Genomic DNA, 17,971 nt, shown 5'->3' with positions numbered 1-17,971 from the left:
ATATAGTAATGGACAAAGGGAGACAATCGATTATACAACAAAGTAGGAAAAGTTAATACTTATCTGCTCCCTGCTCCTCCGATCAGCACTCAGATGCTGTGGCTCAGGCAGTGGCTCAGGCTGCTCAGGCTGCAGGATGCCCGCTTCCCGCTCAGTTCCGCTTCACTCCACTCTCCCCCTCCGTCGGTCACCTTGCTCCCCTGGCTCCCCCGGCACTTGTACCTTGCAGCTGGTGCGTCTGCTCCATCCCGCTCTGTCCTGCGTGTGCGCGCGCTACTGCTCCCGAATCGTCACTTCCGCTTGCGGTCTCTAGCAGACCTGTCGACATTTTAAATGTTGGTATTTTGGCCTTGTCAGCATTTTAAATGTCGGTATTTTGATCATGATTTTGACCTTGTCGGGATTTTGACCATCGGTCACTGGTTGTCTGTATTTTGACCGTCGGGACTTTAATTGTAGGTAAATTAACCGCATCCCCCATCCACAGCTGTTCCCTTGTGCACTACACCAACTGCATTGCCAGCACCATTCTTCTCTTCTTATAGGGGGCGTATGGCACTTCTGTAGATTAATGTGGCTATGTGACCTATGGGATTATGGAGACAGGCAATTTAAACAAGGCTTCCCTATTTATGCATCAAGCTACCAGTATTAGATTCACTACCTTGCTACAGCTACTTTTTTTTTAACTCTAATTGTATGCTCCAGTGTATGACCCGGCTTGTTACAGACTGCTCTGTGTTATATCCTTGTGGGTTATCCGAGGCCTCCCAGTGTCCAGGGTTGGACTGGCCCACAGGGGTACAGGGGAAACCACCAGTGGGCCCTACTGTCTGGGGGCCCACCCTCTCCTCTATGGATCAGGTTCTAGACTGTGCTGTTACTAATCTAGTACATTATCATGCACGCACTACAGTATTTACTGTATATATTTATCTAGGGGACCAACCAGTGCAAAATGGTTATGCAAACCAATGTGGCGGCTGGGCATACCCCCTCTAGAGACCGGTCACACCCCTAAACATGGGCCTCTACCACTGTATTCCCCCGGTGGGCCCTACATGCTGCAGTCCGACACTGCCAGTGTCCCTTGGCTTTGTTCATGACTTTCCTTTGCATCATCCCTGGGGCTTTTCAATGACTTCCAGTGTACCAGGCCTAGTTTTGCTGACTCTCCTTTCTGCAATCCACTACCAGCTAATCATACCAGGAACCAGTGCACAGGACTACAAGCTGCATACAAGATGCAGCAGAGCCTATGCTCCTTGTGGGGGGTCCCTGGTGAAAGCTAACAGTGTCTATGTCTCTAGTCACACAAATACTAGCGAATAGCTTTAGAACCCAGAGTCCTCCGCAGGTTTGTGACAGGAAGTTACCAGTAAACCATTCAGATTGCATATTCTGGTCATTGAGGAACCCATGATAAGGCATGCAGTCACATCATATTTGGCAGATGCATGAAGACTCGATGCAGCTGCTAGTGTATCATCTGAAGCTGGATTAGACAGTGAGTTCTGAAGGGTATACATCCGGGCTGAGATACATCCGGGCTGAGAGCCCTTGCAGAAATTATATCACCTGCTGTGCAGTACCTCATAGTAAGCACAGATGAAAAACCGTCCCACTACCGCCTCCAGGGGAGAAGCAGTCCAGAATATCTGAGATGTTTGCCACTCCACTGTATTTACCTTCAGAGTGAAATTGCGCCAAGCCACTACAACGTATTATGCATCTAGGAGTTGGCTTGTGCTGAGTAGTAAAACCAGAGAAATCTCTGTATGCGTGTGTGATAGCCAGGCCTGGGAAGAAAACCAGTGTTTTATAACCAGACCCAGAAAGAGATTGATGCTTTCGTATTTATGATAAGGAGACAGTGTTGTGTATCTTTCTGTACTTACGTTCTGTTGCTTTATAAATCATTATAAATAATTACATAAAAGATAAATTTAATGAAATATCCAAAACTAGACAGAAAAGTTGAAAAGGAGTTATGGTACATAAACAGATTACCCTCTTTATCACTTAGTGGTGTATTCCGAATTGTTCTGTTTTAACAGATTTATTAATCCTAGTGGTCAATATTATGATGGCAAATTAAAAGCTGTCTGAACCTAAAAAGATTAAGTGCCAGCAAGAAATATTCCAGCAGCAAATATTCAGGGCCGTGGGAACCTGGGATTTGTCTAGATTTTATCACACTAGAAGTATCCAAAACATTTCAGGAAGCGACAGCACACAGGAAAGTTTTATTCTTTGTATTTGCTAGCTGTGACATGCTTTGTGAGGAGATAGTATACTCACATTTATTACTACAGACCTTGGGCCTAAATCAGACCTGATGGCTAGGGTGCATTTTTTGCTTCCCTGCGATCAGGTAGTTGCCGCTTACAGGGGGAGTGGGAATCGCTGTGCAAGGGTGCAATTGCATGTGCAGGAGAGCTGCACAAACACAGCCCAGGACTTACTCTTCCAGTGCGATGATCGGGGACGGCGCTGACATCAGAATCCCTCCCTTCAAACACCTGGTCCCGCCTGCGTTTCTCTGGACACTCCTTAAAAACGGTCAGTTGCCACCCACAAACGGCCTCTTCCTGTCAGCCACCTTGCGATCGCCCGCGCGATCGCTTTTCTCGGACATCCCATTGCTGCCCACCGATCCACGTCGCTGCGGACCGACGTGCCTGCACATTGCGCATGCACAGTTCAGACCTGATCGCAGGCTGTACGAAAACGCAGCTGAGCGATCAGGTCTGAAATAGCACCCTTGTTACATTGTGTCCATTGCAGGAATATATATATATATATATATAGTGCTATATACCATGATATCATCCTTTTGCTTTTGTTTTTGTGGAGTTTGCATTCTCATGAGGCACTGAGAAAGGATTATGGCCATTATTTAGAGATGGACGCATCCACTGCGGAAGGATGCGACCGCATGGTGATTGACAGGCAACGGGCATCTGGGGGCGGTGACGTGTGATGGGGGGAGATCGGGAAACGCAGACGCGTCATGGCCATTTTGGGGGCCGGACATCACCTGCATTTCCTGCGATAGTAAACATGGCTGCGGTACCCCTGTTTAAACAGCCAGGCTGCCTGGTTTTGGTTTGTAAATGACTGCCACTTTAAAACTATGGGCATTCTTGCCCGAAGTCCCGCACTTCTGGCAACTTGAACCGTATTATATTTACCCCCAGAGTTGTATAAAGAAGCATCTGTAGGAATCTCATCTTATGTTCCAGTCTGTTATATGGAACAGTAATGAAAGATTTTACAAAATCCAAATAAATAAATTGTACTGCCAACATTCCGTTTAAAACTTATCTCCTCATAAAAACGTATCATGTTTTGTTAGGTGTGACTGGTCCCTCCATGAAACCATACTGAAGTGTAACCAAAAAAAAATGTCTACAATATATTTTATACTTGCACCCCTCAGAGTTCCTTCACATACATCATGGGTTGTGGTACAGCATGATAGAAGTTCGGTTCACAGTCTATAAGTTAATATTTCTGATATTGTTCCCTTTTCACTTAATGATTCCTTTTTTCCCTAATTGTGTTGCACTAACCCAGTTATGAAAGGACTTCACAAGGAAAATAAATAATTGTCTATCAACTTAGTTTCTTTAGTTCATGTGGGTGGATGGATGGCACCTGGGCAATTTGCTTAGTTTCATAATCTTATTTAGGCAGAATCGGTTATGTATGTTAGCAGTAGTGATGTGCACCGGAAATTTTTCTGGTTTTGTGTTTTGGTTTTGGATTCGGACGCGTTTTGGCAAAACCTCCCTGAAAATTTTTTGTCGGATTCGGGTGTGTTTTGGATTCGGGTGTTTTTTTTACAAAAACCCCTCAAAAACAGCTTAAATCATAGAATTTGGGGGTCATTTTGATCCCATAGTATTATTAACCTCAATAACCATAATTTCCACTCATTTCCAGTCTATTCTGAACACCTCACACCTCACAATATTATTTTTAGTCCTAAAATTTGCACCGAGGTCGCTGGATGGCTAAGCTAAGCGACCCAAGTGGCCGACACAAACACCTGGCCCATCTAGGAGTGGCACTGCAGTGTCGGACAGGATGGCAGATTTAAAAAATAGTCTCCAAACAGCACATGATGCAAAGAAAAAAAGAGGAGCAATGAGGTAGCTGTGTGACAAAGCTAAGCGACCCAAGTGGCCGACACAAACACCTGGCCCATCTAGGAGTGGCACTGCAGTATCAGACAGGATGGCAGATTTAAAAAGAAGTCCCCAAACAGCACATGATGCAAAGAAAAAAAGAGGAGCAATGAGGTAGCTGTGTGACAAAGCTAAGCGACCCAAGTGGCCGACACAAACACCTGGCCCATCTAGGAGTGGCACTGCAGTATCAGACAGGATGGCAGATTTAAAAAGAAGTCCCCAAACAGCACATGATGCAAAGAAAAAAAGAGGTGCACCAAGGTCGCTGGATGGCTAAGCTAAGCGACCCAAGTGGCTGACACAAACACCTGGCCCACCTTGGAGTGGCACTGCAGTTTTCTAGCGAGAGGATGAGTGCTTCCATCCTCATGTGAATCTGAACAACTAGCCATGAACATAGGCCAGGGCCTCAGCCGTTCCTTGCCACTCCGTGTCGTAATTGGCATATTGGCAAGTTTGATTTTTGGATCATTTTACTGAACTTTTGTAGTATACTTGACGACACAGAGGTAGAGCAATGGACTACTGTACCGTACTGCTATATATATATACTGGTGGTCAGCAAAATTCTGCACTGTCCTCCTACTATATAATACTGCGCACAACTAAAATGCAGCACAGGTATGGATGGATAGTATACTTGACGACACAGAGGTAAGTAGAGCAGTGGACTACTGTACCGTACTGCTATATATATATATACTGGTGGTCAGCAAAATTCTGCACTGTCCTCCTACTATATATACTGCGCACAACTAAAATGCACCACAGGTATGGATGGATAGTATACTTGACAAAACAGAGGAGGTAGAGCAGTGGCCTGCTGTACCGTACTGCTATATATTATATACTGGTGGTCAGCAAAATTCTGCACTGTCCTCCTACTATATATACTGCGCACAACTAAAATGCACCACAGGTATGGATGGATAGTATACTTGATGACACAGAGGTAGGTAGAGCAGTGGCCTACTGTACCGTACTGCTATATATTATATACTGGTGGTCAGCAAAATTCTGCACTGTCCTCCTATTATATATACTGTGCACAACAAAAATTCACCACAGGTATGGATGGATAGTATACTTGACGACACAGAGGTAGGTAGAGCAGTGGCCTACTGTACCGTACTGCTATATATTATATACTGGTGGTCAGCAAAATTCTGCACTGTCCTCCTACTATATATACTGCGCACAACTAAAATGCACCACAGGTATGGATGGATAGTATACTTGACGACACAGAGGTAGGTAGAGCAGTGGCCTACTGTACCGTACTGCTATATATTATATACTGGTGGTCAGCAAAATTCTGCACTGTCCTCCTACTATATATACTGCGCACAACAAAAATGCACCACAGGTATGGATGGATAGTATACTTGACGACACAGAGGTAGGTAGAGCAGTGGCCTACTGTACCGTACTGCTATATATTATATACTGGTGGTCAGCAAAATTCTGCACTGTCCTCCTACTATATATACTGCGCACAACTAAAATGCACCACAGGTATGGATGGATAGTATACTTGACGACACAGAGGTAGGTAGAGCAGTGGCCTACTGTACCGTACTGCTATATATTATATACTGGTGGTCAGCAAAATTCTGCACTGTCCTCCTACTATATATACTGCGCACAACAAAAATGCACCACAGGTATGGATGGATAGTATACTTGACGACACAGAGGTAGGTAGAGCAGTGGCTTACTGTACCGTACTGCTATATATTATATACTGGTGGTCAGCAAAATTCTGCACTGTCCTCCTACTATATATACTGCGCACAACTAAAATGCACCACAGGTATGGATGGATAGTATACTTGACGACACAGAGGTAGGTAGAGCAGTGGCCTACTGTACCGTACTGCTATATATTATATACTGGTGGTCAGCAAAATTCTGCACTGTCCTCCTACTATATATACTGCGCACAACTAAAATGCACCACAGGTATGGATGGATAGTATACTTGATGACACAGAGGTAGGTAGAGCAGTGGACTACTGTACCGTACTGCTATATATTATATACTGGTGGTCAGCAAAATTCTGCACTGTCCTCCTACTATATATACTGCGCACAACTAAAATGCACCACAGGTATGGATGGATAGTATACTTGACAACACAGAGGTAGGTAGAGCAGTGGACTACTGTACCGTACTGCTATATAATTCTGGTGGTCACTGGTCTGCAAAATTCTGCACTGTCCTCCTACTATATACTACAATGCAGCACAGATATGGAGCGTTTTTCAGGCAGAGAACGTAGATATTTTCAGCACACTGAGCACAGATATTTGCAGCACACTCAGCACAGATATTTGCAGCACACTGAACACAGAAACTGAGAGAACGCTGCACTCCAATCATCTTCAATGCACGAGTGAAAATGGCAGCGACCAACGAGGTGACCAGCCCTGCTGCTGATTCTTACAACTGAGCTGAGCTGTGACACTTCTTAAACCCACAGGCCACACCCAGCCAGCTGCATGCCTGCTCCTCCCAGTCCCTTCCCACCTCCCGGACCTTGCTAATTCTGAAGAGGCCATCCAGAGCCGGCTTCAGAGATTGATGAGATGATTATATCATCTCGCGAGATCCTAGCAGTGGTGCGGCAGGTGGAAGTGGTTGTGAGGGACATCCATGATAATGAACAAACAGCTAGGTGACACACATATACATCCCCCCTCCCGCGACACGACCAGCTGCTCGCACACCAGCCCATTGATTTATAATACAGAAAAAAAAGATTATCCCACCAAAAAAAAGGCTACTGGTGTGCTCTAGTCTGGGCCACCTGTCATGCCTGGGCCTGAGTAATATGTACCCCCTCCCCCCCTCTCTCGACATCACTGTATGTTAGACAAGTGACAAATCCATTTCCTACCATAATTTTTCCCTTTGTGAATAGAGACAAAAAAAAAAACATTTAAAAGATTGTTTTTCCCTTAATCTCTTCATTTTATTTATTGTTTTTGAATATTTTTTATATATTTATTTTTACCATCTGACATTATTAGGATCACATGACTGGGGTTGGCTGCTTTGGGAAAAGTGGTTGTTCTCAGGGCACAGTTCCATAACCAGATAAGTTACAGCTTACCTAAATAAAAGGGTTTCATGGTGGTGTGAACGGTTAACCCGGGTCATCCGACCCAGGTCCCATTTATAGTATAGGGAGAGGCGGATTCCCAACGCTCAGAGGTGATCTCCGAGTGCTGACAGAACATTTAACACTACCCCTGTGTGCGGTGTAAATGGTGTTGACCTGGGGAGCTGCAGTCTGAAAGGGGTCTGTCCCAGGTCAGACCTGGGATTTTGGTGTGAAAGGGGTGTGTGTGAAGGACCCTTTCACACAGAGCTGCGACCTGGGTCAACCTGGCAATAACCCGGGTTGAAGCGGTGCTGTGATAGGGGTACTATTCTGAAAAGTAAACATCTAGAACAACTGGACAGTGTAGGTTGTAAATGACAATGTTCTATTTCCTAGAGGAAGAACAGTCTAAAGGCCCATACACACTAGCCGATTTTGAACTCAAAGTAGCTCACTTTTGGTGTTTTGAGCTACTTTGAGCTCAAACTCGGCGGGTGTGTATGGGCGGGCGATGAGCGGTGAGCGCTGATGTGTGCTCCCGCATCATCGCCAGCCGCCGTCCATAGGGCTGTTTGAACAGCCGAGTGAAGCACTTTCCACAGTCTCCTACTGTGGAAAGCTTCACCCCCCCGCCCCCCCCCGTCCCCGTCCCCCTGAACATCGCTGGGCACAGGGAAAATAGCTCAGTGTGTATGCACTGAGCTATTCTCCTGCCAGCGATGTTCATGGTCATCGCTGTGCATACACACTGCGCAAAAAATGCCCAGTGTGCATGCACTTTATCTCTTTGTATATGGTTCCCTTAAATAACATGTAATCCGCATACAAGCAAGTGATACACCAGGGCCGAAACTAGGATTTTCGTCACCCGGTGCAAGGCAATAGTTTGCGCCCCCCCATAGGAAAAAAAAGCGAGAGAAAAAAACCAAGAGTATATAGCAAACTCTGTCAGACTAAAATATCAGATTACCAGGAAATTTGAAAAAAGGGGATATTATTGGACAATATTCCTCTATGTGCCTCATATGCCCTACAGTATGCGTCACATGCCCTACCAGTGGGTTCAACTACATGATCCACTGTGTGTCCCCATACATTGCACTATATCATAACACTTCGTCACTGCACTACATTCCCCTATCCACTGCACTAGATCACTATACTACATCCCCTACATGCTGAACTACATCACTACACTACATGCCCCTATGCACTGCACTACATACCCTATATGCTACACTACATCACTACACTACATCCCCTTATATGCTACACCACATTAGTGCACTACATGCCCCTATATACTGAAATACATTACTACACTACATACCCTATATGGTACACTACATCACTACACTACATACCCTATATGGTACACTACATCACTACACTACATACCCCTATAAGCTACACCAAATCCCCCCATCTGGGAGGCAAAACGGAGCTTGATACTGCTAGCTGAGAGCACAGTGAGCTTCTATAGCTTGTACAGTGTACCACACGCTAGTTGCAGCACTGCGTGGCAAAGAAGAGAGTTTAAGACAGTAGCTGGCATAGGAGAGATCCCAGGTACTAGAGCTCACCCGCACAGCATTGGAGCCAGCTGTGGGCAGACAGGTGGGTCAGAGTCATTGCCAAGGGTGCTGTCTGCTGCCTCACTGCCAGTAAAAAAACAAAGAGCAAAAAAAACCACCTGTTCCTCTGTAACTCCTTGGCGCCCCCTCAAATCATGCACCCGGTGCACATGCCCCCAAGGTCCCCCCCCTAGTTACGGCCCTGGATACACACTGCAAATGAGGCACATGCTGTATACTTATTTTCCAAAATGTCATATTAATGCAATGTTTTCAGTGCCTTATCTGTAATGTGTGGCAAATCTGGAAGAAATGCTTCATCTTCCTAATTTCCAGCACTCGTGCTTCTTGTTAGTTGCACATTAGTAAAAAATAATTAAATACACTACACAAAATAATCATTTCAGGGTCTTCAACGGAGTTGTATGCATCTCAGCAGTATGTTGGGCTGGGTGACAGTAAAGCATTACTGAAATGAGGGTGTGTTAAAGGCATGTACATGGAATTGTAGATAGATATTAAATTCATACATTATGATATCATCAATAGAATGAAACTGAGTGAAAGGCTTTCTGATACATAGGCAAATAATTGCAAATGTCTATAAAACAGTACAAATATTTAAAAATGTAAAAAAAAGAAAAAAAAGAAAGGCAAACGCAAATGAAAAGCTTCGGGCATGCAATAATACCCTGACAAAATGCAATTTCCCTTTGCAGATTCTGTTGCTTTTTTTGTGTGGTTGTTTTGTTTTATATTTTAGATCAAATCTAATAGTATAAATTTAATTGACTCAATATCATGGAGAAAAGGTTTGCGTTTTATTTGTAAGGAACTGAGTTATCTGCCCCAAAGAAATGAGTAAAGTGGAACTAAATTTAGCCTGTTAAACTAAAATCGATACTGCCATCTTGTGTCCACTTTGATGTAATGCATAGCTTTTCAATATTTGAAAATAATTTCAAGGAACTCTACTGCTGAGCCAATGCTGTTCCTCTATTACCTGCTGTGCCTCAGATTAGACAACACTGTCTCTGGTGACCTTGGAGCACTGCAATCTCATCATGTTATGTTTGCTGAATATGATAATATTATATTGGAGAATACCAGGTTTATGTGTGCCTTATTTGTCTGCTGTGAGGTCAGAGCACCTTGTAAAAGACAAATGGATTGTAGCAGCACACTTCTTTGTTGTTTAGTCTTGAGGATTTGTCCTTTACCAATGTGTTAGGGAATGACTGCCTGTCACCCACTCCATGGGAACAGCAGGATCACTGATCCACGGATAGATCTGGGTGGAGCAGACTGCAGGAGATGGATGTAAGATATCTCCACTACTGAACACTCGTACCGACTGTATACATCAGAACATACTTGCCTACCTGACCCTCTCCATGAGGGAGAAAATGCTCTGTTCCTGGACTTTCCTGGTATGCCATCACCTGTGGTGAAACACCTTTCTTATCAATTACCTAGCTCACCACAGGTGATGGCAATCATACATTACCAGGATAGTCCAGGAACAGAGCATTTTCTCCCTCATGGAGAAGGTCATGTAGGCAAGTATGCATCAGAATTGTGCAGCCCGCCTGAGACCTGGCCGAAGCCAGTCTCTTAATATAGAACACCCAACAAATCTCGTCCTTCCCCTTTAGGTAATAAGACCATGATCCAAGCCCTGACACAGCTTATATCAATCTCTTACAGGTGCAGGCACTCATTAGCCTGCTCTCAGGCTAAAGGCCTGCAACACAAAATTGACTTTATGGATGCAGCCCCCCCCCCCCCCTTCTCTCTCACACCCATACCCTCAGGACCCCTTATCATTCTAATCAAGTTCAGAACAAACAGACATTTCTTGGGGATTTAAATATATATAGTAGGTCAGAAACTTGGGACATACATACCTCCCATTTATCACTTTACCAGTGCTATCACATATCCTTTGATAAATGTTACCCTTTAAAGCCTAAAGATTAAGCATACACACTAAGAATTGCACATAATATACAGAAGGCTAGGTATTAAATTGTGCAAGGCTGCAAGAACAGGAATACATCTAACATATAACAATACAATTTATTTAGCATTTATTATAAATGGCATTTTTTATCTTCGCAGAATTGATCCAAGCAAAAAGACTACAGGCTCTGGATATAACACATACAAGTTTTCGGTTGACCTGGCCAAGGCTACTATCCAGAGATACAGGACATTATGTATTGGAATATGCACCTGTAGCCGATCCAAGGATGAAGTTACAGCACACCTTGCTGGGAGATGAAACCAGTTTTGTTCTCAGGGACTTGACTTCAAATACCACTTATCAGGTTACATTGGTCCCTGAATCTAATATTGACTATGTCCACCCTCAGACCATCAATGTCTCTACTCTTCAAGGTAAAGGTCACCTTATAACAAGCATTTAAAGGTATTCCAAATTCTGGGTTGTTGTGGACAGATGCAGTGTAATGCTCATAGTTATAGAAAGTTATGGTAAGAGATGCTTTTTGTATTAATAGTCATTTAGAGAAATCATCTTATGGGGAAGAGGTATAAATCCTTAGTGAGAGATGAGGTGGAGAAGTTGTCCAAAGCAACCTATCAACTTCTAACTGTCATTTCAAAGATTGTGCTAAATAAATGACAGTTACAGCTGATTGGTTACTTTGGGCAACCGCTTCAGTTTATGTCTCTCCAAGTCTTGATACACTTCCCTATTATGCTTTAGACACAAGTAATGTTCTTATGGGGCGGAGACTTCACTTTAAAAGTAAAGGAAAAGATTTCCTGCAATAGGGGAGTACAGCAGGCACATGCAGTCAGGGGAGGCAGAGCCTCACCTGTCATGCTCCCTGTCAGACCAAACCGTTTTGACTATAAAAATTATTAGAATAATCCAAAGTAGATAATTATAATTTATAAACATCTTCTTTTTACTATTCTACTATTTTTCATAGTCATATGTCACCAAATACGCTGTTCTGCAGGGAAAGGAGGCAGGGAGAGGTAGTGACCAGCGCCTTCCCTCCGAATGTCAGACAGTGCCTGGAGCTGGGGGCGGGTAGGGTGGGGGGGAGTTGCTGTCAATAATGCTGCATAGAAAATGGACCCAATGAGGCTCTATCATCTCTGCCTCAGGAGGGTGTCATGCCCAGTGCTCACACTACCCTGCCTGGCTGCATAGTCTCGGCAGCCTCTCTCCCCAGTGCTCTCCACCCCCTGACAATTCTGTAGATGGAAGAACAGGCCCTGTGGACACTGGACATCCTAGCACCATAGTCAGTGGAGAGGGGAGGGGGAGGACCCAGCAGCAGCAGCAGCTGAAGTCCTGCCACAATCCAGTGACAGTAGGCATCAGTGTGTGCTCCTGGCTCTCCCAGTTCTCCTGTATGTTGTCAACCAGCAGCTTACTACCACCAGGTACTGTGCCTGTCCTTCTCCTCCTCCTGTCTCTCTGTATAGTCCCCTGGCAGTGCCCCCCTATGCAATGTGTTACCTTGTCGTCGTCCCTCGTTCTATTTATAATCCTGTGCCCAACTTTGTCATGTGTTACCCTGTGCCCTCTGTGCTATATATTACCTTGTGCCATTTGTTACTTTGTGCCCCTCTGTTCTAGGTATTACATACCTCCCAACATTCTGAGAGCTCAAAGAGGGACTCCTGCGCGCGCGTAGCGCGCGCCCGAAAAGGGTGTGTGGCCTAACCAAAAGGGGGCGTGGTCTCACGGCACTGCCTTGATCGCAAGTCATGCCCCCGTTTTTCATCACTAAAGGAGGCATGACCAGCGCTCTGTGAGCCGCTGGCATGCCCCCTCTCCCTGTCTTCACTGAATAGACGCTGTGCGCATGCACACAGAGTCTATTCACCGCTGCTCTGCAGCGATGACAGGAGCCTCCCAACTTCCCCTTCCACACCGCGGGACACTGCGGCCCGCGGGTGGGACAGCGGGACAGTCCCAAAAAAACGGGACTGTCCCGCGAAAATCAGGACAGTTGGGAGGTATGGTATTACCCTGTGCCATGTGTTACCCTGTGGTATGTATTACTATTCGCCTGGTGTTACCCCACTGTCATACCTCCCAACTTTAGGGCTGGAGAAAGAAGGACTTTGACAAGGCGCAGTCGCGCCCGGCCGGGAAAAGGGGCGTGACCTGAGCAAAGGGGGCATGGCCTTGTGGGAGTGCCGCGATTGCGAGCCACGTCCTCATTTTCATCACTGAGGGGGCATGCCTAGCGCTCTGTGAGCTGCTGGCATGCCCCTTCTCCCTCTGTCTCCAGCGAATAATTGCTGTGCGCATGCGAATGACAGAGACTCCCAACTGGCCACCCCCCCCCACCACGGGACAATGTGGCCCGCGGGTGGGACGGCGAGACAGTCCCAAAAAAATGGGACTGTCCTGCGAAAATCGGGACAGTTGGGAGGTATGTACTGTGCCATAGGTTACCGTGTGCCATGTTTTACACTTTTCTATGTGTTACCTGTGCTCTATGTGCTATATATTAGCTTGCACCCCTTGTGCCATGTTTTACACTGTACTCCATGTGCCATGTGTTTCTTTGTGCCCCCATGTACTATGTATTAATCTACACAATGTGTTGACATGTGCCCTCCTGTGCAATGTATTATCCTGTGCACCCTGTGCCATGTGTTACCCTGTGCTATGCATTACCCTGTACCCCTGTGCAATCTGTTACCTTGTGCTCCCCTGGGCTATGTATTGCCTTGTGCCATATGTTCCCGTGTGCCCCCTGTTACATCTGTTATGTTGTGCCTCACTGTGCCATGTGTTACCCTATGCCCACCTTTGCCATGTGTTGTCCTACTGTGCCATGTTTTACCATGTACCCCCTCTGTGCTATGTATTATCAAGTGGAACACTGCGGAGGCAGTGTGATCTGTGAGGAGGGGAGCTGTGTGAAGGCAGTGTGATCTGTGAGGAGGGGAGCTGTGTGGAGGCAGTGTGATCTGTGAGGAGGGGAGCTGTGTGGAGGCAGTGTGATCTGTGAGGAGGGGAGCTGTGTGGAGGCAGTGTGATCTGTGAGGAGAGGGGCTGTCTGGAGGCAGTGTGATCTGTGGGGAGGGGAGCTGTGTGGAGGCAGTGTGATCTGTGAGGAGGGGAGCTGTGTGGAGGCAGTGTGATCTGTGAGGAGGGGAGCTGTGTGGAGGCAGTGTGATCTGTGGGGAGGGGAGCTGTGTGGAGGCAGTGTGATCTGTGAGTAGGGAAGCTGTCTGGAGGCAGTGTGATCTGTGAGGAGGGGAGCTGTGTGGAGGCAGTGTGATCTGTGAGGAGGGGGCTGTGTGGAGGCAGTGTGATGTGTGAGGAGGGGGGGATGTGTGGAGGCAGTGTGATCTGTGAGGAGAGGAGTTGTGCGGAGGCAGTGTGATCTGTGAGGAGGGGAGCTGTGTGGAGGCAGTGTGATCTGTGAGGAGGGGGGCTGTGTGGAGGCAGTGTGATCTGTGAGGAGGGGAGCTGTGTGGAGGCAGTGTGATCTGTGAGGAGGGAAGCTGTCTGGAGGCAGTGTGATCTGTGAGGAGGGGAGCTGTGTGGAGGCAGTGTGATCAGTGAGGAGGGGAGCTGTGTGGAGGCAGTGTGATCTGTGAGGAGGGGAGCTGTGTGAAGCAGTGTGATCTGTGAGGAGGGGAGCTGTGTGGAGCCAGTGTGATCTGTGAGGAGGGGGGGTCTGTGTGGAGGCAGTGTGATGTGTGAGGAGGGTGGCTGTGTGGAGGCAGTGTGATCTGTGAGGAGGGGAGCTGTGTGGAGGCAGTGTGATCTGTGAGGAGGGGAGCTGTGTGGAGGCAGTGTGATCTATGAGGAGGGGAGCTGTGTGGAGGCAGTGTGATCTGTAAGGAGGGGGGCTGTGTGGAGGCAGTGTGATCAGTGAGGACGGGTCTGTGTGGAGGCAGTGTGATGTGTGAGGAGGGGGGGCTGTGTGGAGGCAGTGTGATGTGTGAGGAGGGGGGGCTGTGTGGAGGCAGTGTGATCTGTGAGGAGGGGGGCTATGTGGAGGCAGTGTGATCTGTGAGGAGAGGGGCTGTGTGGAGGCAGTGTGATCTGTGAGGAGGGGAGATGTGCGGAGGCAGTGTGATCTGTGAGGAAAGGGGCTGTGTGGAGGCAGTGTGATCTGTGAGGAGGAGGGCTGTGTGGAGGCAGTGTGATCTGTGAGGAGGGGAGCTGTGCGGAGGCAGTGTGATCAGTGAGGAGTCATGTAATGTCATTTCAGAACTGTACACCTAAAAGGCTATGATTGCTGCTTGCAGTCATGTAATGTCATTTCAGAACTGTACACCTAAAAGGCTATGATTGCTGCTTGCAGAGGGGATTGGCTGTATATGGGGTGGTATGTACGTATCTATGGCTCCTATACAAGCCAGTGCCTCGCTACCCATTTACCTCATCGTACATCACTGGAGTACAAGATGGATTGCGAATTTAAAGTGGCCCCAGAAGTGGACTTATGTAGGCAGGTCATTACAGTTGTTGGAGGGGCTAGCGCCAACAAACACTTCGTTAAAAGCACTGTGACTGCCGTACAATACCATTTTATCTCTATACATTGAAGCCTTGGTATTCTGTAGCGAGTTGGTGGACTCCTAGGTTGACAGCCACTACGATATTAAATAGTATCACAGACTGGGTGACCTTTTTTTGTTTTTTTCAGTAGCAAAAGAGAGCAGAGCAGAGTTCACATGCAGACAAAGGTGTAAATACTTGCTGAGTGTAAGGGTTATCGGGCCTAATTCAGACCTGATCGGTGCTGTGCATTTTCGCACAGCAGCCGATCAGGTTTAAACTGCGCATGCGACGGCGCCGCAGTGCTCTGGCACATGCCAGACAGCCGTCAGCAGTCTCAGTCCTGTGATCTGCCTGTCAGTCAGGCAGAGACGTACGCTGGGCGGGAGGGGTTGGGCCGGCGGCGTTTGGCTGCCGTTTTAGGAACGCAGTCCGGGCAATGCAGGCGTGCTAGGACCATTTGGGGTGCAGGCCGCGGTGGCTGCGTGACATCCCATGCAGCCACTGTGACCCGCACAGCGACGGGTAGCTCCCTGCCAGCGCGCAGGAGCTGCGCTGGTGGGGAGCTACTCTTCAAGTACAAAATCATCTCCGACGTGAGGGTCTGCACTAAACCCTCATTCTGTGTTGTGAAACCGGTCATGAGCTCTGCTCTGATCTGCACCCTCACTCTGGCTCTGTAACCAGTCATGAGCTCTGCTCTGATCTGCACCCTCACTCAGTGCTCTGTAACCGAGTCCCAGCTCTGCACCCTCAGATTAATTAATATACATCATTACATCACCCCCCTCCGTGTTTGTCCCATCCTCGGTCTATGGGGGTCATTCCGAGTTGTTCGCTCGTTGCCGATTTTCGCAGCGGAGCGATTAAGGCAAAAATGCGCATGCGCATGGTACGCAAAACTTAGTAGATTTACTCATGTCCGAACTAAGAATTTTCATTGTTGAAGTGATCGGAGTGTGATTGACAGGAAGTGGGTGTTTCTGGGCGGAAACTGACTGTTTTCTGGGAGTGTGCGGAAAAACGCAGGCGTACCAGGATAAAACACAGGAGTGTCTGGAAAAACGGGGGAGTGGCTGGCCGAACGGAGGGCGTATTTGTGACGTCAAAACAGGAACGAAATGGGCTGACCTGATCGCAGTGTAGGAGTAAGTCTCGAGCTACTCAGAAACTGCTAAGAATTTTCTATTCGCAATTCTGCTAATCTTTCATTTGCAATTCTGCTAAGCTAAGATACACTCCCAGAGGGCGGCGGCCTAGCGTGTGCAATGCGGTTAAAAGCAGCTAGCGAGCGAACAACTCGGAATGAGGGCCATTGTTTCTCCATCTCCCTATGTGCCTGTCACCAACCGTTCTGTTACCAACCTGTATAAGCCGTGTATCTGTACTCTGCATGGGTACCTGTCCCTGTGTCCCCCTTTATGTGTATGTCTTCATTGTTTCCCCATCCAATATGTTCCTCTCATTTTCTCCCATCTGCTTCCTGAAACCAATGTCCACTTACCTCTCGTCTTCTCAGAGCCGGCCCTAACCTATATGATGCCCTAGGCAAGATTTTGGCTGGTGCCCCCTAACACCACCACTGGTTCCTCCTCTGACAGTGCACCCATTACCCAGCACCATCACCCCTCACCCATAACAGTCCCTATTTTGGTGTTTGTAGCCCCTATATTTTAAATAGGAACAGTTTGCACATTTGGCGCACAGCCCAAAAAGGGGTGTGTTTTTGCTGGCAAGGGGCATGGCCACACAATAGTACCCCCAATTCCAATTATGCCACACAGTAGTGCAACTTTATTCACATTTGATCATGCAATAGTGTCCATAATTCACATTACATCCCACAGTAGTATCACTTTACCTTATAAACGTTACTCCTCACAGTAGAGCTCCTTATTCACATTACATCACACTGAATTGCTCCTTATTTACATTACACCACACCCTATTGCTCTTTATTCACATTAGACGACACAGTAATGCCCTTTCTATACGCAACGCCACATAGTAGAGCACCTTATACACAAAATGCCACACATTAGTAATGCATTTATACACATAATGCCACACAGTAATGCCCCTTACACATGAGACACATTAATGTCCTTATAAACATAATGCGCCTTACACATTATGACAACCTTTATTAATGCCCTTATACACATAATGTCCCTTACACATATGCCGCACATTATTAATGCCCTTATACACATGACACACATAGCGCCCCCTACACATTTGCTGCACATTATTAGTGCCCCTATACACATAATGACACGCATACAGTAGTACCGTTACACATATGACGCACATTATTAATGCCCTTATACACATAATGACACATAGTGCCCCTTACACATATGTTGCACATTATTAATGCATTTTTACATGACACACATAATGCTCCTTACACATATTCCGAACACTACTGCACAACCAACCCACTCACATGCACACAGCACTCACACTGCCACTAACACTGTGACCTCTGCCTCTGCTTGGATACAGATGTATCCTCATAAATCTTGCCTCAATGCCAATGTCGGGCACCTTTTTTCTTTATTAAAATGCATCTTATTT

The 17,971-nt window shown here is 46.7% G+C and overlaps 1 protein-coding gene across 2 annotated transcripts in view; it reads left to right on the top strand.

Annotated features, from left to right (window-relative positions):
• LOC134966347 (collagen alpha-1(XII) chain-like) overlaps nucleotides 1-17,971 on the top strand; it is a 300,135-nt gene that overhangs the window by 144,220 nt on the left and 137,944 nt on the right. For both annotated transcript variants that reach the window (XM_063943018.1, XM_063943019.1), the window contains exon 4: nucleotides 10,999-11,277. In XM_063943018.1, coding sequence (XP_063799088.1) covers nucleotides 10,999-11,277 — 279 coding nt within the window. The remainder of the gene's footprint in view (nucleotides 1-10,998; nucleotides 11,278-17,971) is intronic.

The sequence above is a fragment of the Pseudophryne corroboree genome, chromosome 10 (genome assembly GCF_028390025.1).
Source record: "Pseudophryne corroboree isolate aPseCor3 chromosome 10, aPseCor3.hap2, whole genome shotgun sequence".
Classification (NCBI taxonomy): Eukaryota; Metazoa; Chordata; class Amphibia; order Anura; family Myobatrachidae; genus Pseudophryne; species Pseudophryne corroboree.
Note: the sequence above shows the minus strand (reverse complement) of the source record. Positions and strands in the feature narration are given on the sequence as shown.